The following is a 14,326-nucleotide window of genomic DNA, read 5'->3' as shown; positions in this document are numbered from 1 at the left end:
GGTCAGTGGGGTCATAGCTCTCAGAGGAGAACTTCTACCATCACGTTTTAATTTTTTATTTTATTTTATTTTATTTTTGGCTTTTATGAGACAGGGTTTCTCTGTGTAGCCCTGGCTGTCCTGGAACTCACTCTGTAGATCAGGCTGGCCTTGAACTCAGAAATCCGACTGCCTCTGCCTCCCGAGTGCTGGGATGTTACCACTGCCCAGCATCCATTACTTTTTAAAACAAGCACAATTGCATCCTAAACACTTATACCCACAGAGAAACACAACTCTTATTTCTCACCAAAGAAGCTTCTCTTTACAACAGCAGAGGCCATTATAGGAAACAACAGATCACAGGATAGCCAGCCCTGAGGCCTACATCCACAGTACAACTCTTGCATCTAAGACTCAGGGAACACTGTAGAAGAAGGAGCAGAAAGACTGTAAAAGCCAGAGGGGTAGCTCTGAGATTGTGTCTCCTAGCAATGACAGGGATGCTTCACCTATATACTTCAACAACACAGCCACCTGAACAAGCCCTGCCAAGCACGACACTAATAGACATGCTAACGTGGAAAGTGGGAAGTCCCATGAGGTTTCACCCTAAACCAAGAACTATGGGCAACTGATAAACGCTGAGAGTACGAGAAACGGTCTACCCCAGGGGTGAGCCTCCGAACTGGTCATCAAATGCTAACTGGTCGGCTCTGAAACTGTATGCATACAAGTGACACTGAATGTACTGACAAAGCTGTATTTATACACTGATGCATATATGTACATATATGTGTGTTATAATAACAAAGAAAAAGAGGCCATGAATTTGAGAGGAAGCCTAAGCATAAATTTATGGGGGACATAGAAGAGGTAGAGGAGGGAGGAAATGATGTAATCATGTATCAATTTCAAAAAATAAGAAAAATAAAAATAAAAGAAATTAAAAGAATTTGCAGGTAAATGGATAGAGCTGAGAACAACCATTCTGAGCGAGGAGACCCAGGCCCAGGTGGACAAGCACCTCTCATTTGTGGATGTGGTTTGGAATCTTCAGACACAGGCACTCCATTTGCAATACCCACAGTGGTCAGAACATTAGCCTGGGGCCATGGGGAATGGATTTACAGGGAGGGGAGATAGGATGCAGTGGTACCAAGGGATACAGGGAATAATGGGGAAGAGTTACATAAGTTGGGGGTGGGAGGATGATGGGGAGGTGAGGATACAGGTAGGGATAACTAACACTACAGACCTTTGGACAAAGTTACATGGAAACCCACTACCATAGAAGCTTCCATATATATATATATATATATATATATATATATATATAGAGAGAGAGAGAGAGAGAGAGAGAGAGAGAGAGTCTGAGTGGAGTTACACAATAGTGGGGTAACAACACCCCTACTTGACAGCACAGGCTAACAAATACAAAGGTCAGTGCCTGGAATGGGTCACCTCTTTTGCAGTTGTTGTTCAGTGAAGTTCCACAGACCCCCTAAACCTTTCAGGATACTGCCAACGCTCTTAACTAGACTCCAGGATCTGCTGGTAAGCCCCTGTTGCTGAACACACCACATGTATGAGTCATAGAATATTAAAAAAATCTCGCTGCTATTAATCTGCAAGCTTAGTCTCTCCTGGTTAGCTTTCACAGTGCTCGAAGGGCTCTGCAAGGTAGCAAGAGAGAAAGGCAATCACCAGTTTTACCCACCCGTAAACTCTGCAAGCGACAGCAGTGACCGGCATGGAAAGACATGCCCACTGGTGCCAGGATGGCATGAGTGTTCTGGGGGCAACCAACCACCCTTTGCTTGGATCAAAGGTCTTCTCTGTGAGATGAAAATAATTTCCAGCACCAATATTAGGGCTAAGAACCTGTGGTGGACAAGTCATAGGCCTAGGGGAGAACCGATTACTACTAATCTGTTAAATAGACATAGTATTAAACTGACTTGTAATGATGACCCTTACACCAATAACCAGTGCATTTCTCAGCCCCCTCAGAGAAGCTTCTTTTGCAGTCGATGGTGATTAACACAGAGACCCACAACTAGGCAAGGTGCAGAGAATAAGAGGCTGCTGAGTGCTCAGCCCTAAATGGGACACGTATATCACACCTCCTATTCCTCCTCCACTCCCCCTCCTCCCCCTCCTCCTCCCATTCCCCTTTTCTGCCTCCCCTCCTTCCTTCTCCTCTCCCTCCTCCTTCTCTCCCTCCTCCTCCTCTCCCTCCTCCTCCTCTTTCTCTTAAGGCTCAGGGATCATTGTAGAAGACTGAGTAGAAAGGTTGAAAGAGACAGGGTGGATGACTACAGGAAACAGTGTTTTCCAGGCACAGCAGGACAGTTGCACACAGAAATCCACAACAGCTGGGACAGCATGCACAAGACTTGTGCAAGCACCAAGCACAAGCCAGACAAAACCTGAGCATGGAGAAGGGAGGTGGGCATGGAGTCCCATCCCTCCCTAAGGAGCTATAGGCATTGGCTAGCTACCAGGACAGGGAGACCACATTTTGAAGGGTATTACTCAGGTGGTTGGACTATACTCCGTGGCAGACCATGCAACCAAAGAAGTTGGTTTTAGCTTTAATTTAAACATTTTAAAGGATAAACAAGATTGATAAACCATTAGCCAACCTCAATAAAAAAAGAAATAAAGGGCCTAACTTAGTAAACTTAGATGTGAAAAGAGAGCCAGTATGACAGACATAAATGAAATTCAGAAAATAATTATGATATACCTTAAAAACATGTATTACATTAAATTGAAAAAGTGTAAGAAATGTAGAGGATCTACTAAGTGAGCCAGGCAGAATAAATAATTTAAACAGATCTGTAACCACATCATGTGGCTCAAAACTGTCTATAAATCCAGCTTTAGGGGACCATCATTCTCTTCTGGCCTCCACGTGTATCCGTATACATATGGATTGAGAACAAATACACAGACACACATGTACACACTAATGCATACACATGTGTGTGCACATGTATGCACACACACACACACATCCCTCAGCCCCGAGGTCTCAGGATTATAGTGATGTATCTCAAGACTTTTGAAAAAGAACAATAAGCCAATTCTAAACCAATAACAAATATTAGAGATGGAATAATAACCAAAAGAATACATAAATCAACCAAGCCAAGGGCTTGTTCTTTGAAAATGTTGATATGGTTGACAAATCACTAGCCAAGCTGACAGAAAAGAAAGAGGATGACTTTAATCAGCAAAATTAGAGGGAAACATTACAATAGACTCCAAGAAACCCAAGCGTGACTAGAGAACACTTTCATAATTTACACTCCCCAAAGCATGAAAGCCTAGAAGAAATAAATGGATGAGTTTCTAAATCCATGTGACCTACCAAAAGTTAAAAGTGGACTATATAAATAACTAGAAATATGACATGACCCCATGACAAGCAATGCGACCAAAACTGTAATTAAACATCTTCCCTGAAAGAAAAGTTCAGGACCAGATGGAGTCACTCCTGGATTCTATCAAAGGCTCAAGGAAGGCGTAACATCAATTCTTCTTACTTCATCCCACAAAAAAAAAAAAAAAAAAAAAAAGGGAAGATAACCACAAATCATTTTATAAAGCCAGGGTTATCCTGGTACCCAAGCCAGAGAAAGGCAAAAAAGGAAGAATGAAAGATAACTGTAGACTAATTTTTCAGATGATAATAGATGCAAAAATTCTCTTTTGTTTGTTTTTTTTTGTTTTTGTTTTTTTTTGAGATATGGTTTCTCAGTGTAGTTCTGGCTGTCCTGAATTCCTCTACATAGACCAGACTGTCCTGCCTCTGCCTCTCAAATGCTGGGACTAAAGGCATGCTCCATTGTGCCCAGCTCAAAAAAAAAATCTTAATAAAATACTTGCATAACAAATTAAGGAACTGTAGTGGCTATTCCTGGTTGTCAACTTGACTATATCTGGAATGAACTACAATCCAGAATTGGAAGGCTAATCTGTGATCCTAATCTGGAGGCTGGGAGATAGGAGTTTCTGACCTGGATCTTGGTATGGGGATCTTGAGGCATAGTGGTTATGAATTCCAGAAGATTAAGACAGGGAGATCTTCGAGTTCAAGTCATCTGGGATTAAAGGTTTGTACCTTTAATCTGGGCTACACCTTCTGCTGAAGACTTACATAAGGGCATTGGAAGAAGGATCTCTCTCTCTCTCTCTCTCTCTCTCTCTCTCTCTCTCTCTCTCTCTCTTTCTCTCTCTTCTACAACTGCTTGCCTTGTGGGACTGAGCAACAGCTGGATCCTTGGACTTCCATTCACAGCTGCTACTGACCATTGTTGGGAGTTGGACTACAGACTGTAAGTCATCAATAAATTCCTTTATTATATAGAGACTATCCGTGAGTTCTGAGACTCTAGAGAACCCTGACTAAGACAGGTACTGGGAGTGGGGTATTGCTGTGATAGGCTTGACTATGCCTTTATTTGAAAGAATGTGGATTTTGGGACTTTGGATTTGGAACACAGTGGAATGCTTTAAATGTGGCTTAATGGGTCATCCTAGTAGGAGTATGGAAGACTTTGGTGCTGGGAGTAATATGAACTGTGTTGACCTGGCCCAAGCCATTTCAAAGGAGAAGAATGTCAGTATGTGGCATAAAGACTGTTTTTGTGGTATTTTGGTGAAGAATGTGGCTACTTTTGTCCTTGTCTGAAAAGTCTGCCTGAGGCTAAGGTGAAGAGACTCAGATTAATTGCACTGACAAAGGAGGTTTCAAAAAAGCCCAAAAGAGACTTTGTTCTCTGGTTAAATCTTATGAAGAGAAGTTTGAACAAGCATAGCAAGCTTAGAAAGGAAAAANATAAAATATATGGTTCGAGTATTAAAGGGGTACCAGGAAGTGAAATGGAGCAAAATCCTGTGTTCTAGGAGATAACAGATCAAGGGAGTGGGACTTTGGGACAAGATCCTACCCAGCTAAATTTAGTTTCAGGCCTGGTGGGACACATCTTTAATCCCAGGAGACAGGCATGCTGATCTCTGCGTTCAAGGTCAATCTACAGAGCAAGACCCAGGACAGCCAAGCTTAGGCAGTGAAGGATTTGGAAAACATAAAGCCAGTGATAACGTACAAGGGGGTCATGTTCTAGTTCCTGCAAGTGGCAGAACTCAGCAGCTTCAGCCATGTGGCTCTGGCTCTAGAGTTAAGAATGAAAAGAACTACTGGGTCAATTGATGCTGGTTAGCTGGAGCTAAGAAATTAGCAATGATTAAGAAGAGACCAGAGTCACTGAGGTGAAAATTTCTGGGAAGTGTTTTCTGAGACCACAAAGAAGCTGTGTTCCAGAGATAGCCAAGGTTGTACCTTGTGCTGCAGCTGGACTTCGTAATGTGTAAGAATCACCCAGGTGGTACTGGTTTTGAAGGCATGAGGTGTCATGAATAACAGCTGAGGTTTGGCATTGTGAGAGGTCATGGAAGGCCATTGGAGGTGTAGCCTCAGCTGTAGTTGATGGCCCAGGACTGAAGGGGTCATGCAAAGGATTTGANGCTTGGCACCATGAAGANAGCCTATGAGAGGCTATTGGTGAAGCCTAGTTGGATTGGAACACCCCAGTGTATTGGAGATGCCAGTACCATGGGATGATTACCAAGAACAGAAGCCGTAGTGGAGTAGATCAACCTGAGCATAATGTGCTACAGAGGGCAGAGCTGGAGAAGTGATGCCAGCCCTTAGGAGGAGCCCAAAAGATCAAGTGGAATCCCAGACACTGAAACAAGAAACTGTAACATTGAAATTGCCTTGGAGACCCAAAGATGTTAAAGATGCCAGAGGCATGGGATACATGCTGAGGAAAGCTGCTNACAGGGAGTGGAACCAGCTCAGGAGAAAGCAGTTTGTTGCAGTCAACAAAGACGAGAAAGAAGTGGAGAGCTGAAGACCGCTTTGACATCGGCCATGGAGATGCAGAGTTTGGAGTTTGCCCAGCTGGTTTCCTGTCTTTTTTGGGGGATTACAGCTCAGTGATTGGATGAATCTCAGAAGAGACCTTGAACTTTGGACTTTTAACATTGTTGAGACTGCTATAGACTATGAGGACTTTGAAAGTTGGACTAAATGCATTTTGCATTATGCTATGTTTAAGTATGTCCCCCCATAGACTCATGTGTTTGAACAAGTCTATGGGGGGCCAGGGAGTGGAATGTGATGGTTTGTATATTCTTGGACAAGGGAGTGGCACCATTTGGAGGTGTGGCCTTGTTGGAATAGGTGTGCCCTAGTTGGAGTAGGTGTGTACTGTGGGTGTGGGCTCAATACTCTCACCCTAGGAACCTTGAAGTCTGTCTTCCACTAGCAGCCTTTGGATGAAGATGTAGAACTCTCAGCTCTGCCTGTGCCATGCCTGTCTGGATACTGCCATGCTCCCGTCTTGATGATAATGAACTGAACCTCTGAACCTGTAAGCCAGCCCCAATTAAATGTTGTTTTTTATAAGACTTGTCTTAGTCATGGTGTCTGTTCACAGCAGTAAAACCCTAACTAAGACAGGAACACATTAAGTTCATACAAGTTCATACAAGTGAGCCTCACCCGAGAGATACAAAATTGGTTTAACACATATAAATCCATAAATGTAATGCACCATGCAAGCAAACCGAAAGACAGAGGACAGAAACCACAAAATCATCTCAGCCCATGTCACAAAGTTATTCGACTAAGCTCAAAATGCACTCCTGATAAAAAGTCCTGGAGACATTGGGAAGAGAGAGCATGCTTCCAAATAATAAAGGTGATTTCAAACAAGCCTGTGCCAACACTATTAAACAGAGACAAACTGAGAACATTCCCTCTAAAGTCAGTAATCAGAAAGGCTGCTCACCCTTCCTCTCTCGTTCAGTACAGCACCTTAAGTGTTATTAATAGCAATTAGACAAGACAAAGGCATAAGGGGATACAATTAGGAAATAAAGAAGTCAAGCTGTCCTTATTTGTAGGCATGATTTTATACTTGACAGACTATAAAGTCTTCTGGCTCTAGATCTAATAAATATTTACATCAAAGTTGTAGGACATGAAATCAATATTTTAAAAAAAAACCTGTAACTTTCATATATATAAACAATGGACTCTCAGAGAAGAAATTAGGAAGAATGTTTCGTTTGTAATAGCTTCAAAAGCTAAGTATCTAAAAATAAGCCTAACCAAATAAATGAAAGGCCTCTACTAGAAAAATATTAAGACACTGAAAAGGGAAATAAAAATAGACGCTACATGATAAAACAATCTGCCATGCTCCTTGTTGGAACAAGGTCAAATGAATGACACATGGTGAACAAAGCCTTGGGGAACTGTGAGAGAGACTGGGGGGTGGGGGGGGGAGAGGAAGGCAGAGGGCCTTTACCTCAGATGCACTTCTGAACCAGAAGCACAGTTGCCTACAGGATCAGACTACAGTCTGACCTGTTCTTTAAGGTTTTTCTGAATCCCAGGTCTTTCACAGAAATCTGCGTAGGTCAAAATAAAAGGTTGACACTCCTGGATTGGCAGAATTAATACTGTGAAAATGGCTATACTACTGCAATTAATCTATAGATTTAATATAAGATACCTCTAAATTTTCGGTCATATTTGACAGATCTAGGGAAAAAAATGCCAGATTTTACGTGGAATCGTGAAAGACCACGGATACCCAAAACTATCGTGAGTAAGAACATAGCTCGGTAGCATCGCGATACCTGACCTCAACTCGTCCTACCGGATAGATGCAGATTAATTCTCTAGTGATTAAGGCAGCTTGGGAGTGGGATACAAAGAGGCAGGCAGATGGATGAGACAAAATGGAGGGCCTGGAAACAAGCAGCCCAAGCTACGACCATCCAATCGTTGACAAAGGAGACAACAATTTGCAACGGAAAAAGAGCCCATTCAGCAACGGCACCGATGAACCTGGACATCTATTGACAGAAGGATGAAAGTAAATCTGAATCTCTCGCCTTGAGCAAAAAAAAAAAAAAAAATCAGTTGGAAATGAATCTTAATTTAAATCCGGAAACACCGAAAAGTCCTAAAGGGAAACTGGGGATGTTCTTCAAGACACAGGTTAGGCAAGAACTATCTCAAACAACAATGAAAACAAACTAAAAGACAAAACAAAACCAAAACCACAAAACCAAAAACAAGCCCCCAAACCAGCGACAGCCCAAGAACAAACAAGCTCCAAGTACAGGCAGATGGGATGGATGGGCCACATGAGATTAAAAAGCTTTGCATAGTCAAAGAAACCATCAGTAGACACGAGCACAGCAAACTGCCCACAGATAGGAGAAAATCTATAGGCCAGGGGCTGATATTCAGAATTTTCAAAGAACTTCAAATATCCAACACCTAAAACTCCCAAGGTTGCCACCCAATGGCCCAGCGAAATGAACAGTTCTCTAGAGAAAAAACACAATTGGTAAGAATGATTTTTGAAAGTGTTGAACATTCCTCACCATGAAGGAAGTGCAAATTAAAAGCACTTTGGGACACCTGCTCACCCTAGTCAGAATGGCTGTCATCAAGAGATCTACAGCAAATATCTGTAAGGAGAAATCTTGATCCACTACTGGTGGGAGTAAAAGTTGATACAGGCACTACGGAAGTCAGTTTGGAGGTTCCTCAACAAGTCAAAAATAGAACTACTGCAGACCCTGTCATCCCACTTCTGGGCATTTACCCAGACAACTCCATATCTTACCATGGAGATACATTCATATGCATGCTTGTTGCTGCTTTATTTAGAATGGTTAGCTACCCAACAGTAGATGAATGGATAAAGATGTGTGCTGCAAAGACAGAATGGAATATTACTTTCTTATAGGGACAAATGAAATACTACAGAGAAATGGGTGGAATTAGGTGCAGTACTCAGGGCGCTGATCCACACTCAGAACGATGTGGATCCTTCAATGTCTACACACACATGTGTACACATTTGTAAGTGTGAGCGCGGCACTTAGGAAGGAGAGCAGAACAGGGTGATGCCAGGTGACAAGAAGGGACAAAATGGAAGCAAGAGTGCACAAGTCATGACAGAGGACATAACGCTTACATTAAAAAAATTTCAACTCTGGCTGGGCAGTGGTGGCACATGCCTTTAATCCCAGCACTCGGGAGGCAGAGGCAGGCAGATTTCTGAGTTCGAGGCCAGCCTGGTCTACAGAGTGAGTTCCAGGACAGCCAAGGCTATACAGAGAAACCCCGTCTCAAAAACAAACAAACAAACAAATAAATTCAACTCTGAAATAGTGTGTGTGTGTGTGTGTGTGTGTGTGTGTGTGTGTGTGTGTTTGATACCTGAATAAAAATGTAATTGTCCGGGGCTGGGGAGATGGGTCAGGAATTAGGAACACTGGCCACTCTTTTAGAGGACCCAAGTTCTATTCCCACATGGCAGCTCACAACCATCTGTAATTCTAGTCCCAGAAGACCTGACCTCCTCTTCTGGCTTTGTAGGCACCAAGCATGCACATGGTGCACAAACATGCAGATAAAACACCAATAAACACAACTTAAAATGAAGTCATCAATAGTGAAAGCTCAACGCCATGAGTGAAGTCCCAGGGTTTCACAAAGTCCATTCTGACTGCACAGAAGTTCACGGGGATGAATGTGTGGGGTCTGGGGTCACGGGGATGGGTGGGGTCTGGGGTCACAGAGATGGGTGGGGCCTGGGGGTCACAGAGATGGGTGGAGCCTGGGGTCATGGAGATAGGTGGGGTCTGGGGTCATGGAGATAAGTGGGGTCTGGAGTCACGGAGATGGGTGGAGCCTGGGGGCCAAGGAAATGGGTGGAGCCTGGGGTGGGGCAAGGGCTTGACTAGCTCCCTCAAACTGCCTGTGTGACATTTTATGAGTTAATTAGAATAAATCAATTTCATTTAAAAAAAAAAAGAAGTATAAAACAGAAGAAACCAAGTACAAAGATATAAGAAGAAAATACATTAAATTAGGACAGAGAATTAAATAAAATAAAAAAAACTACAGAAAAACAAGTGAAATAAAAATTTTGACACAATCAATAAATTTGACAAGGCTATTAAGAAAACAGACTTGGGGCTGGAGAAATGGCTCAGCGGTTAAGATTACTGACTGCTCTTCCAGAGGTCCTGAGTTCAATTCCCAGCAAGCACATGGTGGCTCGCAACCACTTGTAATGGAATCTGATGTCCTCTTTTGGTGTGTCTGAAGACAGCGACAGTGTACTCACATGCATAAAATAAATGAGTAAGTCTTTAAAAAAAAAAAAAAACAGACTCAAGTTACTAAAATAAAAAATGAATGGGTTGGTCATTCTAATTCTGTGGAAGTAAAAGAAAGTCTAGTGCAGTTATATGTCAACCAGTTCGACAGCCTATGTGAGACAGAGAAACTGAAGAAGCACAAGAGCTACCACAACTAAATCATGAGAATCGTCCAAACTGGCTCATAACTAACAGGGAGACTGAAACCAAAATTAAAAGTCATCCTACAAAGTGAAGTCCAGATCCAGTACCAAACATCTGAAAACTTCATGCAAATCTGCAAATTGTTCTCTAAATCTTTACTATTTCTTAGCCTAGTCCATGAGTCTAGCATTGCCCTGATGCCACAGAAAGATGCTACAGGAAAACTAGAGTACATTATCCCCCCAAAACAGAAAGGATCGACGCAGGCCTCCAATAAAGCCCAGCCAAGTAAATCCAGTAGCAATTTAAAAGAGCAATATAGTATTCCTGGAATGCAAGAATTTCCTAACCTGTGGAAACAGGCTGATATAAAATGTCACAGGAACAGACGGAGGAAAACAAAAACAAAAACAAACCCAGCATGATCATCTCGAAGCAGAAAACAAATTTGGCAAAATCCAACTCACTTTCAAGACAAAAAGGTTCAGCAAACTCTCAACAGAAGAAAATCCACTTTAACATAACTAAAGCCACGGATGGAAAAAGCCACAAACAAGCATTTGCTCGTAGGTGTCATAAAACAGACTCATCTTTAAATTGTTGTGCTTAAATCAGTACTGGGAGTTCTAGCCAGAGCAACGAGGCAAGAAAGAGAAATAGAAAGATGTTCTATATTCACATGTTGTAGGTTTAATTTACAGGAAGCTCCATAGAGTCAGAAGGCAGGTGTTAGGCCTCATAAACAAATTCAGCAACATAGCAAACAAAATTCGTTGCCATGAGCAACCTGGAGAGGAAGTTACCAAAATGATTTAATTTTCAGTAACAGCAGAAAGGAAGTAAAAAAAAAAATTGTGCAATAAAACCTAGAAACTGTTGGGGATCTGGAGAAATGGCTCAGTGGTTAAGAGTGCTTACTGCTCTTGCTAAGGACCAGACTCAGTTCCTCGCACCCATAATAACCTATAACTCTGGTTCCAAGACATCCAGCGCCCTCTTCTGGCCACCATGGGCACTGCAACCATGTGGTGCACATACTCATGTGCAGGCACATAATTGTATAGATAAAGTCATACATTCTGGCCCCCAATTCTGACACTTTTTCTGCTTACTGGACTGCTGTAAGGTGAGGGGCCTTGAAGACGTGCCCCTGTTGCTATGAACTGTTATACTTTCCTTGCTTGGTGGACTGAGACCCTCTAAAGCCATGAATTAAGGTGCATCTTTCCTCCTGGAAGCTGTTTTGGACAGGTGCTTTATCCCAGTGATACAAAAGTGAGCAACATTCAAATGAGCCATATCTTTTGATTTCTAACACTTATTGTAAGAATTCAGTAATCAAAATAGTATGTTATGAACCCGCAGATAGATACAGGGACCCATGAAACAAAAGAGGGACTCTAGAAAGAAACCCTTGCACCACAATCAAATCATTGTTGACAGGAAGGCCAATTCTACCTGAGAACAAGCAACAGTCTTTAAACAAATAATGCTGAGAAAACTGGCAGCCACATGTAAAAGACAGACGTGAAACCCTTACTAAGATAACATATAGAATCAACTCAGAATGAGCAAACACTTAAGCATAAGTCTCACAACTGCAGATTTCTTCCTAAAACACATAGTGGAGAATTCTCACGACACTGGAGCTGGCAACGATTTCTTGGCTGTAACACCAAAGGCATAGGCAACAAAAGAAAGATGGGCTAATTTAAGTACTATCCATTAAAAGACTATAAGACAATATCAACAAATTAAAAAGGCAACCCACAAAACGGGAGAAAATATTTGTAACTCATTACACCGACAGGGAATTAATAGTCAGGATATACAGAGAACTCCTGAGGCTCACCAAGGAGAAAAACAATCCAATTAAAAATGGAGCAAGAGGGTTCCTCGCAGGAATTCTACTCTGGGGACTGTCTGAGTTCCTCAGGCATCAAGGGCTTGGAATCAGGGAGGGTTGAAGGAATCCAGGCACAGAAACACACCCACAGCTAACTGGGGATGTCTGACAGCCAGCAGGGAGCTTGTCAGTGATGGCAGCCACACTTGCTCTTTGCATCCTGTGAGAGGCGCTAACTTTCCAACATGGAGACAAAGAAAGGCCTGTTCTTGCCATTCCAGTCTCTCTCCAGAAGAGGAGACACCATAAGTCTTTCTGGACACAGATAACTTGAGATGGAATGAATTTCTCTAAGTGGCAAGAAACCAGAAGTCAAGACCCACAAACATGCATGTGTCCGTGCGTGTGCATGCGTGCGTGTGTGTGTGTGCATGTGTACATATGTGTATATGGGGGCTAGAACCAATGTGGGTATCTGTTCCAGCAAATGACCAACAGTGTGTGTCTTCCTGTTGTTCTCCACCTTTTATTCTCTGAGACACAGTTGTCACTGACTGTGGCGCTCACCAATTCCACCAGAATGGGTGCCCAGTGATTTCCCAGGATCCCCCTGTCTCCAGCCATGCAGTGCTGAGATTACAGGTGTGCACATGCCCAGTTTTTCTGAGTTCACGTTGCATGGCACATTGCCAGTGAGCTGTTCGCCACCCACTTTTCTGTTTCTGTGTAGGTAAGTGATCTCTTTCCACCCTGTATGAGGACCGTGCACCCTGCTGTCCAACTAGAAACATCCCCCAAGGTGCAGGACTGCAGGACCCTCCTGGGCATGGCCCATAGGCTTTCCCAGAACAGGCACTCACTCAACATTGGTGACAACTACTGTAATGTTCCGTGTGTGTGTGTGTGTGTGTGTGTGTGTGTGTGTGTGTGACTATACCACAGTAGGTTGCAAGAAGACCAAGTATGGGTCAAACATGCCTTGTCTATGAGGGCCCTTCATTCACAGGGAGCTGTGTGCTAGGAGCTGTCTTCAGTTCTTTATTCTCAGAGAACAAGCCCAGAGGCGACAGAGATGCCACCCTGTGTCCTCACCTGGATAGATCCTGAAGAACCCAGTTGAGCTGCCGAAATACTGCCATGTTAATGTAGGGTCTCTCTGAAAGTTCTCCACAAACACGGGGTTCAAGGCTTCGGACATATAGACGCCATTTAAAATGTCTGGGTCTGAAAGTGGGAGCACGGAAGGAACTTCATGGGAGGTGACATTAGCAATAGGAGACACAGGCTACAGACCTAAACACGGGTGAGTGTTCCCTGCTTCCCCTGGGGCTGCATCTGGCTCACTTGTAGCCCATGCACACTAAACCAGAAGCATCACCTCTCTCCCAGCCCTCATGCTGAGGTTTGTCTGTACATGTGTGTGGTAAATGTTTGTCTGTACATGTGTATGCTGAGGTTCATCTGTAGATGTGTGTGCTGAGGTTTGCTTGTACATGTGTGTGCTGAGGTTTGTCTGTACATGTGTGTTCTGAGGTTTGCTTGTACATGTGTGTGCTGAGGTTTGTCTGTACATGTGTGTGCTGAGGTTCATCTGTAGATGTGTGTGCTGAGGTTTGTCTGTAGCATGTATGTGTTCCCAGGGTTTAGATGTGTGGTGCTCAGTAGAGTCTATAAGAGAAAAGATGGAGTTTGGGGAGAGGTGATTGAATCATGATGAGTGTTGCCCTAAGACAGAGCCCATGGGATTCTATGGACTCTGGTGCTGTGGAAGAGAGAGACTGGCTTTTCTTTTCCCACTCTCTAACTCCCTGCTTCCTGCATGGTCGAGCCCCCGTATCCAGACACCCACCATGAGACCTTTGCCACAGTGAGATGCAGCTGGGAAGCTCACCAAAGCAGTGCCAGACCTTGAGCTAGGGAAACCTCTCCTGTGTCACTCAGCTTCAGGCATTTTGTCATAGCAACAGGGAACAGAATACTCTATGCTGTGCAGAATAATTTCTTTTCTCATCCTATCAAGGAAGCTGGAGAGACAGCTAATGCCCTGTTGTCCTTCTTGGGAAAATGGATACAAAATGTTTAAAA

At 43.2% G+C, this 14,326-nt stretch overlaps 1 protein-coding gene across 2 annotated transcripts in view; it reads right to left on the bottom strand.

Moving 5' to 3' along the window:
• The window catches only part of Cacna2d4 (calcium voltage-gated channel auxiliary subunit alpha2delta 4), a 115,038-nt gene that overhangs the window by 94,078 nt on the left and 6,634 nt on the right, over window positions 1–14,326 (bottom strand). For both annotated transcript variants that reach the window (XM_021190563.1, XM_021190565.2), the window contains exon 6: window positions 13,334–13,465. In XM_021190563.1, coding sequence (XP_021046222.1) covers window positions 13,334–13,465 — 132 coding nt within the window. The remainder of the gene's footprint in view (window positions 1–13,333; window positions 13,466–14,326) is intronic.

Source organism: Mus pahari, chromosome 2 (genome assembly GCF_900095145.1).
Source record: "Mus pahari chromosome 2, PAHARI_EIJ_v1.1, whole genome shotgun sequence".
In the NCBI taxonomy this organism is placed as follows: Eukaryota; Metazoa; Chordata; class Mammalia; order Rodentia; family Muridae; genus Mus; species Mus pahari.
The sequence above is the reverse complement of the archived record's forward strand: the minus strand, read 5'-3'. Positions and strand labels throughout refer to the sequence as shown.